The following is a 24,593-nucleotide window of genomic DNA, read 5'->3' on the forward strand; positions in this document are numbered from 1 at the left end:
CTCACCAATCTATCATTGTAATTATTGTTTTTCCTGGGCAAACCTACAGTGAAATCCAATTAGTCTATTGACCATGAAGCAATGGCTGATGGTTATCATATGTTACAGGGTGAAAAGGGGAAAGATGGCCGCCCTGGATCTTCTGGAAGCCATGGTAGAAAGGTATCTACAACAACAACAACTATTACCCAAGAACGCATTTCTAAGGTTCCTTCTTCTTCTTCTTCTTTCATAAGGATCTCCTACATCATTCACACTTATTGCAGGGTTTCATTAAAGGGGCACTCCAAAGGGGGGGAAAAAATGTATATAAACTGGTGAAAGTTAAACAGATTTGTAAATTACTTCTATATAAAAATCTTAACCCATCCAGTACTTTTCAGCTACTGTATGCCCCACAGGAAGTTGTGTAGTTCCTTCCAATTTGACCACAGTGCTCTATGTCCGTGTCAGGAACTGTCCGGAGCAGGAGAGGTTCACTATGGGGATTTGCTCCTGCTTTGGACAGTTCCTGACACAGACAGACGTGGCAGCAGAGAGCACTGTGAAAAGAACTACACAACTTCCTGTGGAGCATACAGCAGCTGATAAGTACTGGAAGGATTAAGAATTTTTTTTTTTTTTTATATAGAAGTCATTTACAAATCTGTAGAACTTTCTGGCACCAATTGATTTGAAAAGGTTATGGGTGCTTTTTGAAAGGTGAAGAGAGTGGAGAAAAAGATGCAAAATATGGCATATAAATGACACACTCATCGGCCTTTGGGCTAGTGCACACTCAGTAATCTCAGGTGCAGTTCACATCGATTTTAAGGTGTATCCGCCTCAAAATCAGTGTGAATTCTGCCTGGAATAAGCCAATGGGATATCGGCAACTCTGTGACAGGGATCCGGATTTTGACGTTAGGCCTTGTTTACACGGCGGAATTTCCGAGCGGAATCCAAGAGAAAAAATTCTGCTTGGAAATTCAGTAGCAGCAGAGTCCCATTGTTTCCAATGTGATTCTGTTGTACTGTGCACACAGCAAAATTTCCCCGGCGTAAACATTTGCCAGGGAAATTCCTATTCCGACCTATGCAGAAAGAATTGACATGTCAATTCTTTTTACAGAATCCGCTCAGAAATGCATAGCTGTCTATGGAGATGGCGCATTTCTGAGTGGCCCTTATGCCGGAAGGTTATGCGTGACGGTGGAATGTCCGCCTGGAAACATTTTCTGGTGGACATTCTGCCATGTGAACATAGCCTAAGAATTGAAGTGAGAGAGAAAGAGACCAACTGGGGGGGAGGGCGCTGTGTTCGCCCTTAGGTAGTGGCCACTTACCATAAGCAAAAGGAAAATTCGCATGTAGACCCAACAAGTGGGTTGCCAAGATGTGAACAGCCAGCTGCTGAGCCCGGGTCCCAGTAGATGGAGTGAACCAATCCTGACGGAAATAATGCAGAGAAGAAAAAAAACGACCCTTGAAATGGCGCTGCTGGTGTGATCAAAAGAAAATTCCAAGCCAGGGACATTTTCAAAACACTGGAATGGTTTATTTGGAGCATAAAAAAATTCAATAAAAGTACAGAGATGACGCATTTCGGGGTAGCCAACCCCCTTCCTCAGCTCAGTACTGATCTGAGGAAGGGGGTGGCTCCCCCTGAAATGCGTCATCTCTGTACTTTGATTTTTTTATGCTCCAAATAAACCATTCCAGTGTTTTGAAAATGTCCCTGGCTTGGCATTTTCTTTTCATCACACCAGCAGCGCCATTTCAAGGGTCGTTTTTTCTTCTCTGCATAAGAATTGAAGTGTCAGTCCTTGAGGTGGAATCTGCGAGAATTACGTCAAGGGTCGGCCTGCCCATGGGGTGCTCTGCCAGTAGTTAGGGCAGCATGAAAATGATGACAGGCACCTTTTATAGTTGCATCTGATAATATTAACAGCAGTTCTAATCTGATATCTCTAGGGCAAGCGGGGGAAAGCAGGTCAAAGACCACCACGTGGGCCCCACGGTCTCAAGGTAAGGAAATAAACATTATACTCGTTCCTAGAGTCATAAAACTCTCTGGTTCTCAGTAGGTGATACATTCTGTTGTGCACACAGTTTTATTATTTAAGGGGTTTTCCAGGAAAAAAACTTTTTTATATATATCAACTGGCTCCAGAAAGTTAAACAGATTTGTAAATTACTTCTATTAAAAAATCTTAATCCTTTCAGTACTTATGAGCTTCTGAAGTTAAGGTTGTTCTTTTCTGTCTAAGTGCTCTCTGAAGAAACGTGTCTTGGGAACCGCCCAGTTTAGAAGAAAATCCCCATAGCAAACCTCTTCTAAACTGGGCGGTTCCTGAGACACGTGTCATCAGAGACCACTTAAACAGAAAAGAACAACCTTAACTTCAGAAGCTCATAAGTACTGAAAGGATTAAGATTTTTTTTAATAGAAGTAATTTACAAATCTGTTTAACTTTCTGGAGCCAGTTGATATATATAAAAAAAGTTTTTTCCTGGATAACCCCTGATGCTTCTGTGAATACAGACCAGTTATAGGAGATGGATAATGTGATTATGTGGGCGGCCATTGAGTGACAATCTGCCCGGTCCGACAGGTTGGCAATCCAGACCTGCCCTTCAAAAGTAGGCCCATGGTCTATAGCAGTGATCTCCAACCTGCGGACCTTCAGATGTTGCAAAACTACAACTCCCAGCATGCCCGGACAGCCAACGGCTGTCCGGGCTTGCTGGGAGTTGTAGTTTTGCAACATCTGGAGGTCCACAGGTTGGAGACCACTGGTCTATAGGCTTTTATGCAAGAGAACCATGGAGTGGCAATCTGGGCTGCCCATCAGGACACCGCCACACCCAGAAGGGTGACAGTTCGCTTGCCCTCCAGCTGTAGAGGCCCATGGTCTGCAGGCTATTATGCTGGTGGAATCTGGGGAAGTGGGCCTGCTGCCCCCTAGGGGCAGTGCGCCCTAGGCGGCTGCCTAGTTTGCTTAGTAGAGCCGGCCCTAATGTTGCATGCAGACAGTGCCATGCCCGCATGTAGTGGCCCATGGCCCAATTTCATTGCCAAAACCTACAGAGAATTGTAACCTATTAATTCTTATATTACTACTGAGCTGATTAAATCTAATTTTTATTCTTACATTATTAAATTATTGCTGTGCACTGCCAGTATCCCCCTATTTTATCTACCATTGTAACAAATCTGGATAAATATTCCAGGGGGCACAGGGAAGACGAGGACCACTGGGGCCCCCAGGGCCAAGAGGACCATATGTGAGTAATGAAAAGATGAGGATAACCATATTACGGTGAAAAATGTATCATTCTTAGTTACCGGTATATCTGTATTTGCTCTCAGGGAATCCCAGGACTAAGGGGGCAGAAAGGAATTCCAGGTCCTAAAGGGTCGAAGGTAGGAGATGACCTATATAAACAAAACAGAACTAAAATCTATCAAATATAAACTATAAATGTGTATATAGCTATATATCTATCTATATATACATACACACCTCCAGCAGGCCTGAGGGGTTCAATATGTACTGTATTTATAAAGGATATTTTATTATTTTGTTTTCTTCGTCTCTGTTTGGAAAACTGTTATATATAAACACCTGCACTGTCTTGTGCGGATAAAATCTTGCCATAATGTATTCCATAGTAAAGTGTCAGATAATACACAGTTAAAACAAGTGACACGTTTCAGGGGTATATGTGGCACCCTTACTCATGCTGTGTGTATGAGTAAGGATGCTATACAGACCTAAAACACGTATACATATGAACCTCTCCAGCATGCCTAAGATAGATATACAGAATATTTAAAGGGGTATTCCAGGAAAAAACTTTTTTTTATATATCAACTGGTTCCAGAAAGTTAAACAGATTTGTAAATTACTTCTATTAAAAAATCTTAATCCTTTCAGTACTTATGAGCTTCTGAAGTTAAGGTTGTTCTTTTCTGTCTAAGTGCTCTCTGATGACACATGTCTCGGGAAACACCCAGTTTAGAAGCAAATTCCCATAGCAAACCTCTTCTAAACTGGGTGGTTCCCGAGACACGTGTCATCAGAGATTACAGAAAAGAACAACCTAAACTTCAGAAGCTCATAAGTACTGAAAGGATTAAGATTTTTTAATAGAAGTAATTTACAAATCTGTTTAATTTTCTGGAACCAGTTGATATATAAAAAAAAAGTTTTTTCCTGGATAACCCCTTTAATTATTTTCTTTTCTTTGTGTCTCTATTTGGAAAAGTGTTATATTCAAAGAACTTAGTAAATATTTTACATGTGGGCAGGGAAAAGTGAAGCCCTGAACTCACCCGCTTCCACTTGACCTGCCTACTTGCGTTCCTGCCCTAGGCAACGGGTCCACAACCACGGTGACAGTCCCTGCCTGAATAAGTGCAGGGCGAAAAAAACGTCAATAAAATAAACTAACAATATAGACGGAGGTCAGGACACTGTATGGAAACACACACACTAATAGAAATAATAACTAAACATACACACACAATATGTCACAGTTCACAAGCAGAGTCAGTACCAAGAGATAACAGAAAAGCCAAATCGCAGAAACAGGAGAGGAGTCAGAGAGCGGAGCCAATGGGTTAAATATGCCAGAAATACGAGATACAGTCCAAACGCTAGCTAGGAGTATGAGCTTTTTCACAGGCAAGGTCTGGATGAATACTGAGGGTTTAAATAGGGAGCTAAGCAGGTGAAAAGCCAACGTGGTCAGCTGACCATTCAGAGAACAGGGTGTTTCAATAGTAACCAGAATAACAAAAGACCTCAGTGCAGATTAACCCTTCAGGTTCTTACAAAAAACTAACACAAGTCCAGCACAATCTTGTGTAGATAAAATCTTGACAGAACGTATTCCATAGTAAAGTACAAGGTACAACACAGTGAAAAAAACTGACGGGTTTCAGGTACGTATAGCACCCTTACTCATACTGTGTGTATAAGTGAGGGTAATATACGTAAATATAATGCGTGTGAACTATGTATATGAACCCCTCCGACATGCCTGTAATATGTATTTACGGGATATTTGATTATTTTGTTTTCTTCATGTCTCTGTTTGGGAAAAGTGTCATACTATATAAGGAACGGAAGAGTAACGAAAACAGGTTGAGCTCGGTCTTGTGCAAATAAAAACTTTGCAGAATTTATTTCATTGTAAAGTACACAAATACCAGACAGTAGAACCGAGTGATGCATTTCATGTACATATAGCACCTTTACTCATACACACAGTATGAGTAAGGTTGCTGTAAGTACCCAAAATGCATCAATTGTTTCTACTGTGTTGTATCTTGAATATTACTATGGAATAAATTCTGAGCTGGATCTGATTTTCTTACATTAAATAATACCTGAAATTCATATGAACTATGCATATGAACCCCTCCAATATGCCTGTAATATATATATTTACAGGATAATTTGATTATATTGTTTTCTTTATGTCTCTCTTTGGAAGAGTGTTATAAAGAGGTAAAGAAAAATGAAAACAGGTCCAGCCCAGTCATGTGAATGTAAAAATGTAGCAGAACTTATTCCATAGTAAAGTACAAAATACAAAACAGTATAAACAAGTGACACGTTTCAGGAACATATAACACCCTTACTCATACTGTGTGTATGAACAAGAGTGCTATACATACCTGAAACGCGTCTTGCATTTTACTATTGAATACATTCGGCCAACAATTTATTTGTACAAGACTGAACTTGATTTGTTTCTATTGTTCTTCATGGTCATGTTGCAAACATTAGTTCCTCACAAAAAAAAAGTTTCATACCAATAACTGTGCCCTTTAAGTAGCCTCCTGATTCTCAGACCACTGAAATGTCAGTATTAACAAAAGATATAAGGAAATGTTACCAACGCGTTGCCGTACTTGCCATACGCGTTCCATCCGTCCACCTAATTTTTAAGCCAAAGTACCACATTGTGAAGGAACATTACAATATAAGGATATTGTAAAATCACTGGAACAAAAAATGAATATATTTTCTGTAGATACATTTACTAAATGTGGTGGCGACATGTTCTTTCTTCTGTAGGGTGATGTGGGCATGGATGGACCATTTGGGCCAAAGGGAGAAGATGGACTGAAGGTTCGTAAATTATTGACTTAAAGGGGTACTTTACTGCCCCAGCGTTCAGAACATTTAGTTTCGAACGCTGGATGCGAGCCGTGGGGCTCATGATGTGACGGCCACGCCCCCTCAATGCAAGTCTATGGGAGGGGGCCACGCCCCCTCCCATAGACTTGCATTGAGGGGGCGTGGTGTGACGTCACGAGGGGCGTGGCCATCATGTCACGACCCCCACAGCTCGCACCCAGCGTTCGGAACTAAATGTTCTGAACGTTGGGGCAGTGGGGTATCCCTGTAAATTGACTTGACATCTCCAGCGCTCTTCTAAACCTAAACCTCACGTTACGCGCTTTTGTGTTTCAGGGAAAACAGGGTCCCATTGGGAATGATGGTCCGCCTGGGGAGAAAGGAGATAAGGTACAGACGGATCATATATACACTTATAAATTCATAATAATCATTTGGGTTCTTATCATTGTGACGCATGTTTTAAATCACGGTTTCTTCAAGGGGTACTCCGGAGGAAAAAAAATGTTTGATAATCAACTGGTGCCAGAAAGTTATACAGATTTTTAAATTATTTCTATACAAAAATCTTAATCCTTCCAGCACTTCAGCTGCTGCATGCTCCAGAGGAAGTTGTGTAGTCCTTTCCAGTCTGACCACAGTGCTCTCTGCTGACACCTCTGTCCGTGTCAGGGACTGTCTAAATCCCCATAGCAAACCTCTCCTGCTCTGGACAGTTCCTGACACAGGCAGAGGTGGCAGCAGAGAGCACTGTGGTCAGACTAAAAAGAACTACACAACTTCCTCTGGAGCATACAGCAGCTGATAAGTACTGGAAGGATTAAGATTTTTGTATAGAAGTAATTTACAAATCTAGCACCAGTTGGTTTGAAATTTTTTTTTTTTCCACCGGAGTACCCCTTTAACTCCAGCAGGTCATGCACATGTCATTTGAATTATTATCAGTACATAAAGGTTTGTTCATATGTGCAAAATCTGAAACAGGGCTCCATGTGCCACTTATAACACTGGTCTCTTATGGGGCAGATGTGATTTTGGGCTCCCTTAGGCACCAGGGCCCCGATATGACTGCTACCTCTGCACCCCCTATAGCTACACCCCTGGTTGCACTATTCTATACAGAGCCATAATGCAAAAAAAACAAAAAAAAAACATGAGATTATAAGCAATGTAAGCCTATACAGAGGCTCGAAAATCCCACAGAAAGCTCAACGTGATGTGAACAGAGCCTACGAAGCCCTCCTCATATTCTTAGAAGGATTTATGGACGTATTAACTCTCCGGCTCAGAACTCCCTGATGACATTATAGTCTTAAAGGAAAGCTAAACCTAAAGTCCTTGGCTTATGAACGTGCAGCATTATGAAGATGAGCGGCTAATATTCCGTAAATGGTTCTCAATAATGGGGAGACGTGAGATGGAATGGTCATCACATGGTCAGGGATTTCTTCTGGACTATGTCGGCAATCGTCCCATAAATCATCCCATAATTCATCCCATAACATCTGTCAAGCCTTAAAACATCAACAATAGATAACACGGGTTTACACTGCATTGTATACATTTTAGGCTCACGTGATGTTAGGAGTCTACATTTGGCATATCAATGGACTTTCCTTCACCCAACAGAGTTTAATAGACTGCAATATAAGCATCTGTTGGACTGTTGTAAATCAGTAGATTGTAGGCTACGTATAAATACAAAGATATCAAATAAAACGCATTCCGCAAGTTGTGATTTTTGAAAGTGAGATCCTGTTAGAGCCTCTTAGTTGCGTATCCCAATGTACGCCTATATATATGTATATGTATATATATATATATATATATATATATATATATAAATATATATATATATATATACACATTCCAAACGCAGCATGTTTGCCCATAAAGGAACTCAGGGTATGAAATCCCCTTTATTGTGAACCCCCCAAAACTAATATCTGTGTTATAATGTTGTCCAACACACATACACACACACACATATATATATATATATATCCCTATACTGAGGTTAAAAGTAAATATATACATCTCTATCTCCGGCACGGAATGCTCTGCCTTTTTTTCTGAGGGGACTTGAGCTGAGAGACACACACACTCTCCTACATGTTTTGTGACAACAGTCTGTGGTATGGGGTGTGATGTAGGGCAGATGGAATTACTCTGGGGAAGATGGCATTAACCCCTTGTATTCGTGATGCCAGGGCGTGGTTTATCATCAATACCACCCGAAGGTATACCGCTGGATCCTGGGCTAGGCACGGGGCAATAATGACTCCAACACCAAGTTACGGACAATGGTAGCCTTACTGAGTGACAGATGGTAAAGTCTATACAGTGTAGTCAGGGCCCACGGAGGTGACCAGTGACTTCAGACCTTAAGGGCTTGCTGGGACTTGCAGTGGTTTTGGACAATTTAGTGCAGGCCATGTTGACTTGACAATAGATGACAGTGACTTGACTGGAGACAGACTAAGCTGTGACTGTAGTTACTTGTAGACTTGTATCTTGAGACTTGACTTGAGGCTCCGATGACTCCAGACTCTTAGACTCGACTGCACCTCAGCAAAGACTCAGGAACTAAGAGAGAAGAGACTCCTCCCAGGGCTTTTATAGGGGAGATTCTGGTGGGGTCCCATTGGTCACCCTTAAGTCACCTCGTCACTGATACCTCCTGGGTAACAATCACATGACAACTCACATAACAACTGTTGATCACATGTTAACCTTTCTTAAAGATACAACATTCTTATATACATCACATAGGGGATAATATACAATTACAGTAGAACAGATGCAGGGGGGGGGGCAGGGGACACTGCAGGGAGGCAGCCTAGGACAGCAAGGGAATGCGGTAACAACTCCCGTACTGGGCCATCACAAGTCCTTCTAGCCTCAGCACCCCTGATGATGTGACTGTTGTCAAGAAACATGTAGGAGAGGTTAGTGTGTGAGTATTTTAGCTCTGGTTGGTAATAGGGTAGAGCATTCTGCAGGCACCAATACTGTGGTGTTCTAAATAGAGATGTATATTACCATATACTGAGGGACCGGTACTCTTAACCTCACTCTATAGAGATGTATCTATATATTTTAGATAGCATACTAATAAAGATAGAAGTTTTACGGTGTGTTCACAATGAAGGTGTTTTTTTTTTTAACCCAGTGGTCCTTTATGGGTTAACAGGGTTTAGTATTGTATATTGACTTTACCCCGGTTTCCATCCATTTCTGTAGTTGGAAGCTCCTCCAAACATGACAATGTGATGTAAACAGACAGTTAACATGAGACAGTTGTCAGCCAATGACTATTTCTCTCAATTTCCCATTCACATGCACGTTGGCTTGTCATGTCCTCCATACAGTTGACCTTCTTGAAGATCTCTTAGGCCAGGTTCACACTACGGAAATTCTGGTGCAGCAGAGTACCATTGCTGTCAATGGAATTTCCCTGCACAGTGCTCACTGCGGAGTTTTCGAGGTGGACTTTCCACCCGCAAAATCCCCTCGAAAAGTTCTGCCAGAACATTGAACTCGTTCAGTGTTCTGTCAGATTTCCGCTCCGCAGACATTACTGTTTATGGGGATGGCAATGTCTGCGTGGTCCTAGGAATCTCTGGCCATATTTAGTCCGTCCGGAGATTACGCAGTGTAAATCTGGCCTTATAGTGGCTCATCTACCAGCACAACAAAAACATTGGGCATGTTGTAATGAGCCATGCCCATCCTTGTTTCCCCTAGCACTTGCTTATAAGGCACAGCTAAGAATCCTTAGTAACTTTAGTTTGTTGGTGGGTACACCAACATGGACCAAATATGCATGGGCAGACTTGTTTTATTTCGGCCAAAACCCAAAACAAAGCAGCAATTTAAACAATATCTCTATCCCTCCAGGGAGTGATCGGGCCTCCTGGGCCTCAGGGCGTTCCCGGACCTCAAGGTCTTCCAGTAAGTGATAAGAAATCGAATGACCATTTATGACACCACCCAGTGCAAAGTCTTAAGTTGGCCTTAACATTTTTTAACTTATTTTATTTACTAGGGACCAGAGGGAATACAGGTAAGGGGTAACAAATACATTAATTCTTTTTACAACCTTTCCCTTTTAAATATCTTCTATTTCACAAACATATAAATTTACAGGGCCCCAAAGGGTTCCTAGGAGCAGAAGGACCGCCAGGTCCTCCAGGACCACCTGTAAGTATCAAGACATAAAATCAACCATTTGACCCATTTGTAAAATAAAAATCTGAAAATATTTGCTATGGTTATTCATTAGGGTCCTCCTGGTGCTCCTGGACCTCCGGGGCCTTCTCTCAGCCTAAGCGCTCAAAGTTTAAAAGTAAGTAAAACATGGCCGAGTTATGCTGATTCTGGCAGCTTTTGTCTCATACTTGACCTAATTTGCACAGCTTCTCGGCCTTTTGGCTAAGGTCAAGTGTAGTTGCGGTTCTGTTAGCTGGTGGTGTTGAAGACCACCAAGGCAGAATGGTGGACATCATCTATTCCTGTCAGTGGTTTAGCCACTAACAAGGGATGGGCAGGTGTACCAGGGCATTCCTGGGCTGGTTGCACAAAACCAGTTCAACGGCTGCCCTAATGAGACCTGCACCCTCCGGCTCTGGTCATTGGGCCGGGGGGGGGGGGGGTGGCTAGAGCCGGGGAATTTTTGTGCCTCAGGGAGTGGTGAAACTCACTTGGAGTGGAAACACGGGCACTAACCTCTTCACCTTTCGGCACTTCATCTCCTTATTCCCGGCCTTCTTGGGAGAATCGGAGAAATTTTTTATAGATCCGGCCGGATGTCTGGGCAGTATATCTGCACACATTCATTATTCCTTTTCGTTGTCCCTGCGCCACTTTTGTGTGTCCACAGGATTGTCAGGGTGCGGTAGCCCTTCTGGGTGTCCCTCCTGGCGGTCTAGGAGAGGTGTGTGCGGCCATTAGGTTCCTCACCTCCTTGCAAAAACCCCAGGTACTCCTGCACGGGCAAGGTATCGACCATTTAACGGCTCTGTGGGCAGAAACCTTGTATAACACCTAGGTTGATGCCAGGAGCATTTGTGGTCCCTTGGTTCCATAGGTTTGGCAAAAAGGGACATTGAACCTGGAATCTAATAGGTGCCTTTTGGCCCGGAGGGGAAGGGTAAGGTTTGTTCGGCTCCTCTCTTCTTTCGGAAAAAGGGCTTGCGATAGGCCACGTCCTTTGTGCGCGTTTTTTTAGTGGACACGTTTTCACTTTTTCTTGTTCCTCAACGCTGTGAATTTTTCCTGTGTTTTTGAAGAACGCTGATGCCCAATTGATACGTCTCCAAACACCGGCCATGGGTGTAGACCATGAGACGTTCTTATTTGTTTACTAGTCGCATTTGCATGCAAAAAAAAGCTCTACAGCGAGCATCCATTTGCATGTCCAAGTCTCCATTTTTGCATTTCTATCATCGGGTGGAGGTTCTCGTATAAAATCATAGAATCTTGCTTTGTTTCGTTTTTTCCTTCAATTTCCCTAGCGTCTGTTTCCCGACAATGAGTTGTGGAACGACATCGTCCCATGGGATCTCGTTCACCGTCTAGAAGAAGACTTGAAGCTCTTGTCTGCTCCGCCCAATGGAACCAAGGAAAATCCCGCCAGCACATGTAAAGAGCTGAAGCTCGTCCATCCGCAGCTACCAGATGGTGGGTTTAAAATTATTATTATGTTTTTTTTTTTAGAGGATTTTTTATTCAGTGTTATAGAGTTATTATGGGCCATAAGTTCACTGTATACGTTGGCAAAATGGTATACTGATGAATATGAAAGGAACAGATTCCAGAGCTGTGGTCTCCAGACTGTGGACCTCCAGCTGTTGCAAAACTACAACTCCCAGCATGCCCGGACAGCCAACGGCTGTCCGGGCATGCTGAGAGTTGTGGTTTTGCAACAACTGGAGGTCCACACTTTGAAAACCAAGCATGCTTTAAAGGGCAGAAGTCCCATAGACTTGCATAGGACTTCCTCAAAATTCATAGATTGAACACTGTAGTCTCGGGCGACGGCACAAAAATTTAAGCGAATATCCGCTCACACAATTCATCACTGGAGTTGCGCTTTAAGTGCGCCTCCCCCTCAACATTGCCGCCCTAGGCCACGAGTGCCTAATGATAAATATGGCTCTGAGCCCACCACAGCTCATTGCAGTCTATTATTGCAGAGGGTTGTTTTACAACCAATACATTATTCCTTTCCTATTAGGTTATTACTATATTGACCCAAACCAAGGAAGCCCAAAGGACTCTTTTCTGGTATTCTGCAACTTTACAGCTGAGGGAGAAACCTGTGTACCTGCCCAGGAGAGCCAGGTAAGCGAATAAGTTAACACTACCTTCAGCTATTAGAGTGCACTGATATAAGGGTGAGCGCACCGATAGAAGGGTGAGTTCGCCGATATAAGAGTGAGTGCACTGATTTAAGGTTGAGCGCACTGATATAAGGGTGAGTGTGCCGATATAAGAGTGAGTGCACTGATTTAAGGTTGAGCGCACCGATATAAGGGTGAGTGCACCGATATAAGGGTGAGCGCATCGATATAAGTGTGAGTGCACCAATATGAGGGTGAGTTCGCCGATATAAGGGTGAGTGCACTGATATAAGAGTGAGTGCACCGATATAAGGGTGAGTGTATCGATATAAGTGTGAGTGAACCGATATAAGGGTGAGTGCACCGATATAAGGGTGAGTGCGCCGATATAAGGGTAAGCACACTGATATAAGGGTGAGTGCACCGATATAAGGGTGAGTGCACCGATATAAGGGTGAGTGCACCGATATAAGGGTGAGTGTACCGATATAAGGGTGAGTGTACCGATATAAGGGTGAGTGTACCGATATAAGGGTGAGTGTACCGATATAAGGGTGAGTGTATCGATATAAGGGTGAGTGTACCGATATAAGGGTGAGTGTATCGATTTAAGGGTGAGTGAATCAATATAAGGGTGAGTGCATCGATATAAGGGTGAGTGCACCTATATAAGTGTGAGTGTACCAATATAAGGGTGAGTGTACCGATATAAGGGTGAGTGTACTGATTTGAGGGTGAGGGTACCGAGATAAGGATGAGTGAACTGATTTAAGGGTGAGTGTATTGATATAAGGGTGAGTGCACTGATTTAAGGGTGAGGGTACCAATATAAGGGTAAGGGTACCAATATAAGTCTGAGTGCACCGATATAAGGGTGAGTGTATCAATATAAGGGTGAGTGCACCGATATAAGGGTGAGTGTACTAATATATGGGTGAGCGCACCGATATTAGGGTGTACCCAGTGGTGTATTTTAGTTTTAGCTGCCCTGGACCTGACTTAACTCCAGCACCCCTATAATATAAATTCCCCACCCCTTCTTATGGAGACCACGCCTTTTCCTGTTTAAGACCCACCCTTCCTCTGTCAACTCCACACCTTTATCTTTGGGCTCCACTTTCCTCTTTTGGGTGCCACCTTACTGGAAGTCTCTTGCAAGTCTGTAGGACTTCTAGTACATCTTCTGATCACCTTATTCTTGGGCTGCTGAGATTGCCCGGGAATTTTAAACATCAGGGGAAGGGAGAGGACATGACAATGCTGCTGCATTGAGGACTGATGGGGCCTCAGGTGATTGGGAAAGCTGGGTGTTTTAAGACATCACCGCAAGGGAGAAGGCATGGCAGTGCTGTTGGGGCATCAGAAGACTGGGAAAGCTGGGTGGCACGAGAGCTCCAATATGGCTGCTGTACCAGGAAAGCTGGTTGGCAGGCAGTATACAGTGGAGAACTCACAGTACTATAACCAATAACCCCATGGCCGAAGCCCGGGGCCACTAATACCCCTTATTATCCTCCCCTAAAATATAACTTTTAATGCTACAATTAAAAATGAATTCCCCAAAGAAAAAATGTGTATTTAAAACTGATGCTGTGGCACACTCTATAATCCAGGAAACTGGGTACAAAATAGGGTAGTGACCCAAACTGATGTATGCGATTAGCGGTACTGCAGTTCACTGCATATCATAGTGTCACAATATGAACGGTCATGCCCATGTTTCACCGCTAAAACAGCATTATCAAGAGGTAAATGAGGCAATGCCAGGGACTCTGCTAGTAATGAGATAATGTATAGAAAGGAATCTAATTGTCTATTTCTAGAGCAAAAGTAGGAAGCGTGCCATGAATAATGGGGCACTGCGCTGTGTACAGTCTCATTCATTGACAGTGCCATGCTATCATTACTGCCTGTAGATCCCAGTGAAGTCGTGGCTGCAGAGTTACCAGGCGCAGCAAGGATTCCAGTGGTTCAGCACCCTTCCGGGGGGCTTTTCTGTAAGTACATATATCGTGTGCATGTTCTCACAGAGGGTTAAGACAATGTTTCCACACCAGGGTGTCTCCAGCTGTTGCAAAACTACAACTCTCTGCATGCCCGGACAGCCGAGGTTCCCTGGTTAGGAAACAATGGCCTATGAACATAGCTTCAGCGCCAATTTTAGACATTTGTTAGGTGAAGATCTCTGTGAGGGACAGTGAGCAGTGACAACACAGATAAGGAGTAGGAGCACACATATTGTAATTGTAATAAAGCAGCTGAAGGCTGTCTGGGCATGCTGGGAGTTGTAGTTTTGCAACAGCTGGAGACACCCTGGTTGTATGGTGGAGTAGGTCCCCGCTGCTGTTTGCTGTCTGTCTTATTTCTTTCCATCCCACATGAAGTTTTGCATTTTCATAGCTGGACGTTTTCTTATTCTGCATTCAGCCTAATGGCCACTTCTTCCATACAGTGCCTGACTCCACTGTCCTTGCCTTCTTCTAGCTCACGTACGGCGAGCTCAATGTGGTTCAGCTGCGCTTCCTCAGGCTGCAGAGTCTACATGTACGTCAGCAGCTGAGATACATCTGTGTAGCCCGGCCAGACCGTCCGGCCTCCGACAAGGATGTCAAGTTTCTGGCTGACACAAGAGACCAGAGCTTTTTGGTGACACTACAGGGATGTGAGGTAAGAGGATACAGGTGGCAACTCTTAGTATGATGGTAAAAAGCTATACCCTTCATGTATGTAAATGTAGGTATCCAGTTACTCATCCCCAACCATTGATGTAGCTAAAGGGGGTTCAGAGACAGCCGTCACGCCCCCTCCCATAGATTTGCATTGAGGGGGTGGGGCGTGACGTCACACAGGGCGAAGTCATGACGTCACGATCTTCTGTCCCCGTGGTCGGGAGCCAGACCCCCCAGCGCTTCCGGAGCAGTAACAGGTGGGTGCTGCGTGCTATATTGCGGGGGTCCCCAGTGGCGGGACCCCCGCAATCAGACATCTTATCCCCTATCCTTTGGATAGGGGATAAGATGTCTAGGGGTGGAGTACCCCTTTAAGGGTGTAGAGGAGTGTACATGGGTGACAGAGGGGTATTGAGGGGTGTACATGGGTGACAGATGGGTGTAGAAGAGTGTACATGGGTGACGTAGGGTGTGAAAGAGGGGTGGCAAGGAATGACAAGGTGGTAACAGAGGGGTGACAAAGGGACAGAGGGGTGAATAGTGGGGTTGGACATTGGTGATGGGGGTAGACTGGGGGGTGGTCAGAGGGGTGGTGAACATGGGTGACAGGGCAGACAAGGTGGCCATGGATAACAGGAAAGTGGATAAGGGTGAAAGGGGGGTGGACAGGGGTGACAGAGGGCAGAGGGTGCATTACATTAATTAAGCTGAGCTGTTTTTCCAATGTCCATCTGCAGGTGGCTGGGAAGATGATCCTGGGGCCGGGAGGATAGTCCAGCGCACCATCCCCATTTCATATATCCCCTTCCCGGCCTGCGTCTCACTCACGGCGCCGCAGGGGGACGCTGTGTGCGCATGTACACACAATGCGCACACAGGTTTCCCATCCCCCTGCGCTGCTGTGATTCACAGGCGTGAAGGCTGGGGCAGCAAATAAAAAAAAAAAATTGTTGGAGCGTCGCGGTACCCCGGACAGGGCCTGACCCCGGTTGGGAATCACTGGTTTAGCGTGTCGGGTGCAGCGCCAGAGGCTCATGACGTCACGGCCATGCACCCCCTACCATAGACTTGCATTGAGGGAGCGTGGCTGTGAGGTCACGAGCGAGGCATGGCCGTGACATCAAGGGCCTCCGCCCCGCATCGTCAGTCATCCAGCATGGAGCGAAGTTAGCTCCATGCACTGGATGTCTGGGGTGCTGCAGCCGAGATCGCAGGGGTCCCGCCGCTTGATAGGGGATAAGATGTCTAGGGGCGGAGTACCCCTTTAAGAGATTCATGTGTTTGTCTCTAAAACAACCTCATTCAGATGAATGGGAATGACCCTCAAAACAAAATCTCCCATGTGTGACTATACCGACACCTCTAGTATCCAGCAGCCCATGTGTGAGAATAAAATGATGTATGTACCTGAACGCTTTATCTTGTGTGTCTCTTCGCAGGTTGGAGACTCTTTCAACAGAACAGAGACCCTCCTCCATTTTGAACCCAGGGACCCATCTTTACTCCCTGTTCGGGACTTAGCCCTATTTCATGATGGGGATGCAGATCACCTTTACGGCTTCTTTGTGGGCCCCGTGTGCTTCAGCTGAGGATCCGTGTTCTCCCTTTTGAACTTTTGGCAACCTGCCCAGGTCAAGGGTGGAAGCCCCACATTATTTATACAGAAAGATATCAGATGGGCCCCTTTTACCCCTCTCTCAGGAAGGGAGACTTAAGTTTGTTTACAAAGAAACTCTTGGTGCTCGGAAGTCAAAAACTTCACCCGAATCTCCTGGCGAGAACCACACACACACCTCAAGACGTCCACCTCAGCGGACCTATGTTCTCAGGGCAGAAGTCCAACCTCTTAATGCACTTATTTATCAACTTCACTTGGTGCTCTTTGGACCACTACAAGGAGAATTGGTGCTTTGTATGTTTGAAGAACAAGTGTGTCACACTATTGGATTGTACGGGTCCACCCATTATCATTCCCAAACCAGTCTTCACAACTTCATGGTCTTTCAATGCCACATCTGCAATGGAGTTGGGTTCATCCTCGGCAATCATGATCAAGAATTCAGGGTCATATATGTCTCCAGGCTGCGGTGCACATTATCGACATTGATGTGAAGCAGAACATTCACTGGGGTAGCATTGTGTGGCCGAATGTCAAGCAATGATATGAACGAAACCCATCGCTGTCTTAAATTCGTTGGTGCTCAACCAATAAGAAGGATTACGTACAATCACGTAGGGAGACCCTGTGGATGCTACGGGACTCAGTAGGGGGTAGCCCAGTTCTGGTTACTCCCTTCTCTTCCCATGGGTGCTATAAACTTGCATAGAACTGGCCTCTCTCTACAGGTTTTTAACAAAAAAGTAGGGACCAACTCAAGGGTCTTGAGAGAGAATGCAAACAAGTGTCCTCCAATTTTAAGACTGAATGACAATGCCATAAGAAGACAAGTGCTCCATTTTAATAAGGGGTCTCTTTAAAGCATTTGCTTGGTTTAGGCCAATTTTTTTTCCCAAGAACTTGCTCTCTTCATTGGATAAATAAAAAGGTGATATTTTCTTGTATGTCGTGAATAAGCAGGCCATTGGTTTTGGAGCACTCGTACTTTCGTACGTTTAGACGATCCAGGCAAAGGCCACAGCTTACGTTTCCAATCATATGGGTAAGGCCTGTGCTGAGGATAGAAAACCCATTCATTTACATATATATATTTGTACTGTAATACAGCTTGGGTCTGTTGCTTGTCTTTCATTGGTATGTAAATCAGCATTAAAGGGGTACTCCGGTGGGAAAAAATGTTTTTTCTTTAAATCAACTGGTGCCAGAAAGTTAAACAGATTTGTAAATTACTTCTATTAAAAAATCTTAATCCTTCCAGTACTTATCTGCTGAAAACTACATAGGAAATTATTTTCTTTTTGGAACACAGTGCTCTCTGCTGACATCATGAGCACAGTGCTCTCTGCTGACATCTCTGTCCATTTTAGGAACTGTCCAGAGCAGCATATGTTTTCTATGGGGATTTTCTCCCACTCTGGACAGTTCTTAAAATGGACAGAGATGTCAGCAGAGAACACAGTGGTCATGATGTCAGCAGAGAGCTCTGTGTTCCAAAAAGAAAAGAATTTCCTCTGTAGTAGTCAGCAGCTAATAAATACTGGAAGGATTAAGATTTTTTAACAGAAGTAATTTACAAATCTGTTTAACTTTCTGGCACCAGTTAATAAAAAAAAAAAAAAAGTTTTCCATCGGAGTACCCTGTCCAGGATTAAAAAAAACCTATCCCCCCATCCCCCTATCCTAAAGAAAGGAGAAAAGTTTCAGATCCCAGTGGTCGGACCCCCCCCCCCCCCCTGCGATCTCCCGTATAGGCCAGAGAGCTCACGTCGACCACTGCACGAAGTAGCGCCTGACCCGCCCCCTCAATCCAGCGCCATGGCAGAGCCGGACATTGCCAAAGGCAGCGCTTCGGCATTGCAATAGAGTTGTATTGAGGGGGCGTGGCAGCCCCCACTTCGTGCGGTGTTCAACACGCCCCCTTCGCGCGGGCTGCTGGGGCCCTGTAAGGGAGATCTGGGGGGGGTCCCAACGGTCTTCCGCCCTACGATCTAAAACTTATCCCCTATCCTTAGAATAGGGCAGTGTTTCCCAACCAGGGTGCCTCCAGCTGTTGCAAAACTACAACTCCCAGCATGCCCGGACAGCCTTCGGCTGTCCGGGCATGCTGGGAGTTGTAGTTTTGCAACAGCTGGAGGCACCCTGGTTGGGAAACACTGGGATAGGGGATAATTTTTTCAATCCTGGAGTACTCCTTTAAACTCCTATAGAAGATAATGGGCAGAATCTCATGTCCTATTGGAATCCAATGAACAGTCACTCCCCATTGTCTACATCTGATGAGGCCTCTGACTATTCATGGGTACAGTCTTTTTTTGGTTATTGTTATAAGTCAATGTGATAATGCAGTGCATTGTAGCTGTATATTTAAAGGAGGTGCACAGCGTCTACACTAAATATATTTTTTGTGATATATAAACAAGCAATTGAAAGATTTGTATAAAATATATGCGTCCTCTATGTGTTTTTATATCTATGGTCTAACCATATGGGTGTACCTTATTAATTTTACAGTATCAGGGTACCTGGAATTAGAGATGAGCGAATTTACAGTAAATTCGATTCGTCACGAACTTCTCGGCTCGGCAGTTGATGGCTTTTCCTGCATAAATTAGTTCAGCTTTCAGGTGCTCCCGTGGGCTGGAAAAGGTGGATACAGTCCTAGGAGACTCTTTCCTAGGACTGTATCCACCTTTTCCAGCCCACCGGAGCACCTGAAAGCTGAACTAATTTATGCAGGATAAGTCATCAACTTCCATCAACTGCCGAGCCGAGAAGTTCGTGACGAATCAAATTTACTGTAAATTCGCTCATCTCTACCTGGAATATATAAATATCACCTAAAGGGGGTTATCCAGGATAAGAACAACAACAACATCGCTTGTGTGTGGTATTGCAGCTAAATTCAATTGAAGTGAATGGGGCCAAATTGTTTTTGGAAGAAATACTCTGTGGGCAAATCCCTAAAGGAGTTTTCTAGGATTAGGAAAACAGCTCCTCAGGTTGTATGTGGTATTAAAGGGGTGCTCCGGTGGAAACCTTTATTTTTTTTAATGAACTGGTGCCAGAAAGTTAAACAGATTTGTAAATTACTTCTATTTAAAAATCTCAATCCTTTCAGTACTTCTTAGCAGCTGTATGCTACAGAGGAAATTCTTTTTTTTGTCTTGTCCACAGTGCTCTCTGCTGACACCTCTGCCCGTGTCAGGAACTGTCCAGAGCAGCATAGGTTTGCTATGGGGATTTTCTCCTGCTCTGGACAGTTCCTGATACGGGCATCAGGTGTCAGCAGAGAGCACTGTGGACAAGACTAAAAAGAAATTCAAAAAGAAAAGAATTTCCTCTGTAGCAAACAGCTGCAAATAAGTGCTGGAAGGATTAAGATTTTTTTAATAGAAGTAATTTAAAAATCTGTTTAACTTTCTGGCACCAGTTGATTTAAAAAAAAAAATGTTTTCCACCGGAGTACCCCTTTAAAACTTGTCTCAATTCACTTCAATGGAACTGAGCTGCAATGAGCCCTTAACCTGTTACAGTCACAAACTGGAATGTGGATTCTCTAACCAAATGATCTCCAACTGTTGTAAAAACTACGACTCCCATAGGAGTGAACTGTAACTGTAGTGACCAGTGTCAGGCAGCTGCTGCCAAAGCAAATAAAATAATGGGGTGTATCAAAAGGGGCATAAATGTACATGACAAGGAAATAATTCTACCGCTGTACAAATCCCTAGTCAGACCACACATAGAATACTGTGTACAGTACTGGTCAGACCACACATAGAATACTGTGTACAGTACTGGTCGGACCACACATGGAATACTGTGTACAGTACTGGTCGGACCACACATGGAATACTGTGTACAGTACTGGTCAGACCACACATGGAATACTGTGTACAGTACTGGTCAGACCACACATAGAATACTGTGTACAGTACTGATCAGACCACACATAGAATACTGTGTACAGTACTGGTCTGACCACACATAGAATACTGTGTACAGTACTTGTCTGACCACACATGGAATACTGTGTACAGTACTGGTCAGACCACACATGGAATACTGTGCACAGTACTGGTCAGACCACACATAGAATACTGTGTACAGTACTGATCAGACCACACATAGAATACTGTGTACAGTGCTGGTCAGACCACACATAGAATACTGTGTACAGTACTGGTCAGACCACACATAGAATACTGTGTACAGTACTGGTCAGACCACACATAGAATACTGTGTACAGTACTGGTCAGACCACACATAGAATACTGTGTACAGTACTGGGCACCAGTGTACAAGAAAGATATAGTGGAGCTGGAGAGGGTTCAAAGACGGGCAACCAGGGTAATACGGGGAATGGGAGGACTACAGTACCCAGAAAGATTATCAGAATTAGGGTTATTTAGTTTAGAAAAAGAAGGCTTAGGGGAGACCTAATAACTATGTATAAATATATCAGGGGACAGTACAGAGATCTCTCCATGATCTATTTATACCAAGGACTGTATCTATAACAAGGGGGCATCCTCTACGTCTAGAGTAAAGAAGGTTCCTACACCAGCACAGACGGGGGTTCTTTACTGTAAGAGCAGTGAGACTGTGGAATTCTCTCCCGCAGGAGGTGGTCATGGTGAACTCAATAAAAGAGATCATGAGGGGCCTGTGTACATTTCTGGAAAGTAATAACATTACAGGTTATGGATAATAGATTAAAAGAGACAGAACATGATCCAGGGATTTATTCTCCATATTTGGAGTCAGGATGGAATTTTTCCCTAGTATGGAGCAATTGGCATCAGCCTCATGAGGGTTTATTGCCTTCAACACTGTAGGGATATAGGTGATAACCTTACAAACTATGTAGATACAGAGACAAAAAAAAGACATGGTCACACATCCACAAATGATCTGACGCTTCTCAGCAATATATATAGAACAAACAGGTCGTTTGTGCACTTTATGATCATGAAGTGCATGAAGCCCGCCAGCCTCGTCACAGCCACCTGGATGTGGCGGGTCCCTAACGTCCCTAGCATAAAATGGCGCGGCACCACGCGGCGACCACCACCGCCACGACACCAGTGCCCACGGGAGGGGAACGACGCGCTGGCCGAGCAGCCCCAAATGCCACTCGAACCAGCCCACAGGACGCCCCCCCACGCAGACACGGTGCCACGGCGGGAGCAGCTTACAAACTATCTTTTATTATGTAGTAGTATTGCCACACCTGGAAAGCCACAGGTTGAAGACCACCCCTGAAGAACCCCTGGATTTCACCCTTAAAACTAATCTGTCATGTCCCTATTTCCTTATATACTGTTCTGACACTGCGTCCATATGTTTTCTCCAATGCTGCACTTTCAGTAAAAAGAATTCTTATCAGCGGGCCCGGCGTGTGGTAAGTAGTTACGGGGGAAGAGTGCCAGCACTATCTGGTCATGCTGCCCATCCCCCTCCCCTTAAATTTGATTGACATCCTGAGTGCCAGGCTTTGCATAGGAAATTCCCGAAATTCAGGGTGTCAATAAGGCCTCAGTGAACAGGAGTAGGGCAGGGGCAGCGAGTCTGTGACTACATACCACATGTTGGTTCTCTGAGTTCTCAGTGTGTCAACAAAGAAAACATATGGACACAGTGCCCTACTGCCGTTAGGTTCCTTTTAAAGGGGTACTCCACTGGAAAACATTTTTTTTTTTAAATCAACTGGTGCCAGAAAGTTAAACAGGATTTGTAAATTTCTTCTATATAAAAATGTTAATCCTTCCAGTACTTATCAGCTTCTGTATTCTACAGAGGGAGTTCTTTTCTTTTTGAATTTCCTTTCTGTCTGACCACAGTGCTCTCTGCTGACACCTCTGTCCATTTTAGGAACTGTCCATAGTAGGAGCAAATCCCCATAACAAACCTCTCCTGTCTGGACAATTCCTGACATGGACAGAGATGTCAGCAGAGAGCACTGTGGTCAGACAGAAAGGAAATTCAAAAAGAAAAGAACTTCCTCTCTAGAATACAGAAGCTGATAAGTACTGGAAGGATTGAGATTTTTAAATAGAAGTAATTTACAAATCTGTTTAACTTTCTGGCACCAGTTGATTTAAAACAAAATGTTTCCCAGAGGAGTACCCCTTTAATTCCCTGCAACTTGGGCATCTTGCTCCAGGTAGCGGTCCCAAGAAAAGTTATGGATTAGTGGATGTAGCGCTGATGCAGTAGTTGTATCATCAGGAACAGAGTCGGGCTATGTTCAAACAGCGGAATTTACAATTTGCTGAATTCAGCGGGAATATTCCGCACGGACATTCCACTGCAGTCCCATTGATTTCAGTGGGATTAAATTTCGCTTTCTGCGCATTCCGCTTGGAAACGCATTGCCCTCTATGAGACGGCACATTTCCGAACAGTCCTAGCACCCACTGGGACATTCAAATGTGCAGAATGTCCGCCCTTGTTTTCCGGGCGGACATTCCGCACATTTTCTGCCATGTGAACATGGCCTAAAGATTTGTCCCAAGAAAAGTGAAAGTCAAAGCATTGTCAGGAATGGAGCCAAAAGGATCAGAAATAGAAGTAGAGGTATAGGAGAGGAATTTCCACGAGTAATTCTGCTCGCTTATTCCTCTCCAATTCATTCAGCAGTGCCATACCCCATAGTATTTAGTTAACTTTCCTCTCCTCAGTTCACGTTGAGGAAATTCCGCTAGCGGAATTCTGTCACAGAATTCCGTTCCGCATGAAGAATGAACACGTTCTTTCTTCATGCGGAATTCGTCTCGTAACTCCATAGAAGTCAATGTAAAAAATGTTGGCAGTCTGCCACGCTTCCGTGCGGAATTCGCGCATTACTGTGACCAATCCTCTTTCATTTCCGCAAGGAAATCAGAGCGGAATTCATCGTGAATTCCGCACGGAAAAAAAACAGCGTTTTTGAGCGGATTTTTAAAGCGATCATTCCGCTCACACCTTAACCAGTGTGAACATACAGATACCAGATGAACAATCTGAAGGACGAGGCAGTATCAAAGTCATGAACAAGGCCGATCAGCTTTCGGAATAAACGTAGTAGTAAAAACATTGACAAAAAGTAGAAGCATTGTAACACTGACAAAAAGGATAAAACTCAAACACCAGGCAAGGCCTATTAAAAAATGCTTTTGGGCCTGTATGTCATCTTCGGATGCTGGCTGCCCCAGTAACCAGATACCACAGAGGATCCAGAGCAGCTGAGCCTCAACCCAAGCAGCCAAAGCCAGAGCAAGAGAAAGAAGTCTCTGATGCCTGCCAAAAAACGGCACTGGATTTTTTTTCCCAATATGGAAGTACCATGTCAGCACCATCACACTACCGTGTCAGATGATGTTGCAAAAGAAGAAGATAATGTAAAACTTCAACTCCCAGCATGCCCGGACAGCCAACGGCTGTCCGGGCATGCTAGGAGTTGAAGTTTTGCGACACCTGGAGTCCCACTTGTTGGAAGCGTTTAATCAAAATAGACAGTCTATAACCAACTATGTGGGTAGTATTGGGTCATAAAAGAGGAAAAGGTATTTTTTGTAGTGGTCTACAAAACAAGCTGCAAGTACACACAACTATAGAATGTAGCCAACTAATATAGAGGTAAAAATAAATACGAAGAGACCATAGAAGGAACATTTGCTCTACAAAGATACCAAGCCAAGGTCATCCATAAAGATATGTCAAATGGGTATTGTCCTACAGAAAGCCATATATACCAGCACAGATGGCCAAATGGAAAGTATTTGCATTCTCCAAGACCTTCATGTTCAGACTGTGCACAATGGCAGGGAACGAGGCAAGCGTCCA

The 24,593-nt window shown here is 44.1% G+C and overlaps 1 protein-coding gene across 1 annotated transcript in view; it reads left to right on the top strand.

Moving 5' to 3' along the window:
* Nucleotides 1-17,960, top strand: part of LOC130291779 (collagen alpha-1(I) chain-like) — a 233,582-nt gene extending 215,622 nt beyond the window's left edge. Inside the window, exons 54-68 of the mRNA XM_056541029.1 lie at nucleotides 109-162; nucleotides 1,954-2,007; nucleotides 3,214-3,267; nucleotides 3,353-3,406; nucleotides 6,072-6,125; nucleotides 6,471-6,524; nucleotides 10,035-10,088; nucleotides 10,183-10,200; nucleotides 10,284-10,337; nucleotides 10,420-10,482; nucleotides 11,651-11,816; nucleotides 12,373-12,479; nucleotides 14,395-14,475; nucleotides 14,963-15,145; nucleotides 16,587-17,960. Coding sequence (XP_056397004.1) covers nucleotides 109-162; nucleotides 1,954-2,007; nucleotides 3,214-3,267; nucleotides 3,353-3,406; nucleotides 6,072-6,125; nucleotides 6,471-6,524; nucleotides 10,035-10,088; nucleotides 10,183-10,200; nucleotides 10,284-10,337; nucleotides 10,420-10,482; nucleotides 11,651-11,816; nucleotides 12,373-12,479; nucleotides 14,395-14,475; nucleotides 14,963-15,145; nucleotides 16,587-16,736 — 1,200 coding nt within the window. The 3' untranslated portion in view covers nucleotides 16,737-17,960. The remainder of the gene's footprint in view (nucleotides 1-108; nucleotides 163-1,953; nucleotides 2,008-3,213; nucleotides 3,268-3,352; nucleotides 3,407-6,071; nucleotides 6,126-6,470; nucleotides 6,525-10,034; nucleotides 10,089-10,182; nucleotides 10,201-10,283; nucleotides 10,338-10,419; nucleotides 10,483-11,650; nucleotides 11,817-12,372; nucleotides 12,480-14,394; nucleotides 14,476-14,962; nucleotides 15,146-16,586) is intronic.
* The last annotated feature ends 6,633 nt before the right edge of the window (nucleotides 17,961-24,593 follow it).

Source organism: Hyla sarda, chromosome 9, assembly GCF_029499605.1.
Source record: "Hyla sarda isolate aHylSar1 chromosome 9, aHylSar1.hap1, whole genome shotgun sequence".
Lineage (NCBI taxonomy): Eukaryota > Metazoa > Chordata > Amphibia > Anura > Hylidae > Hyla > Hyla sarda.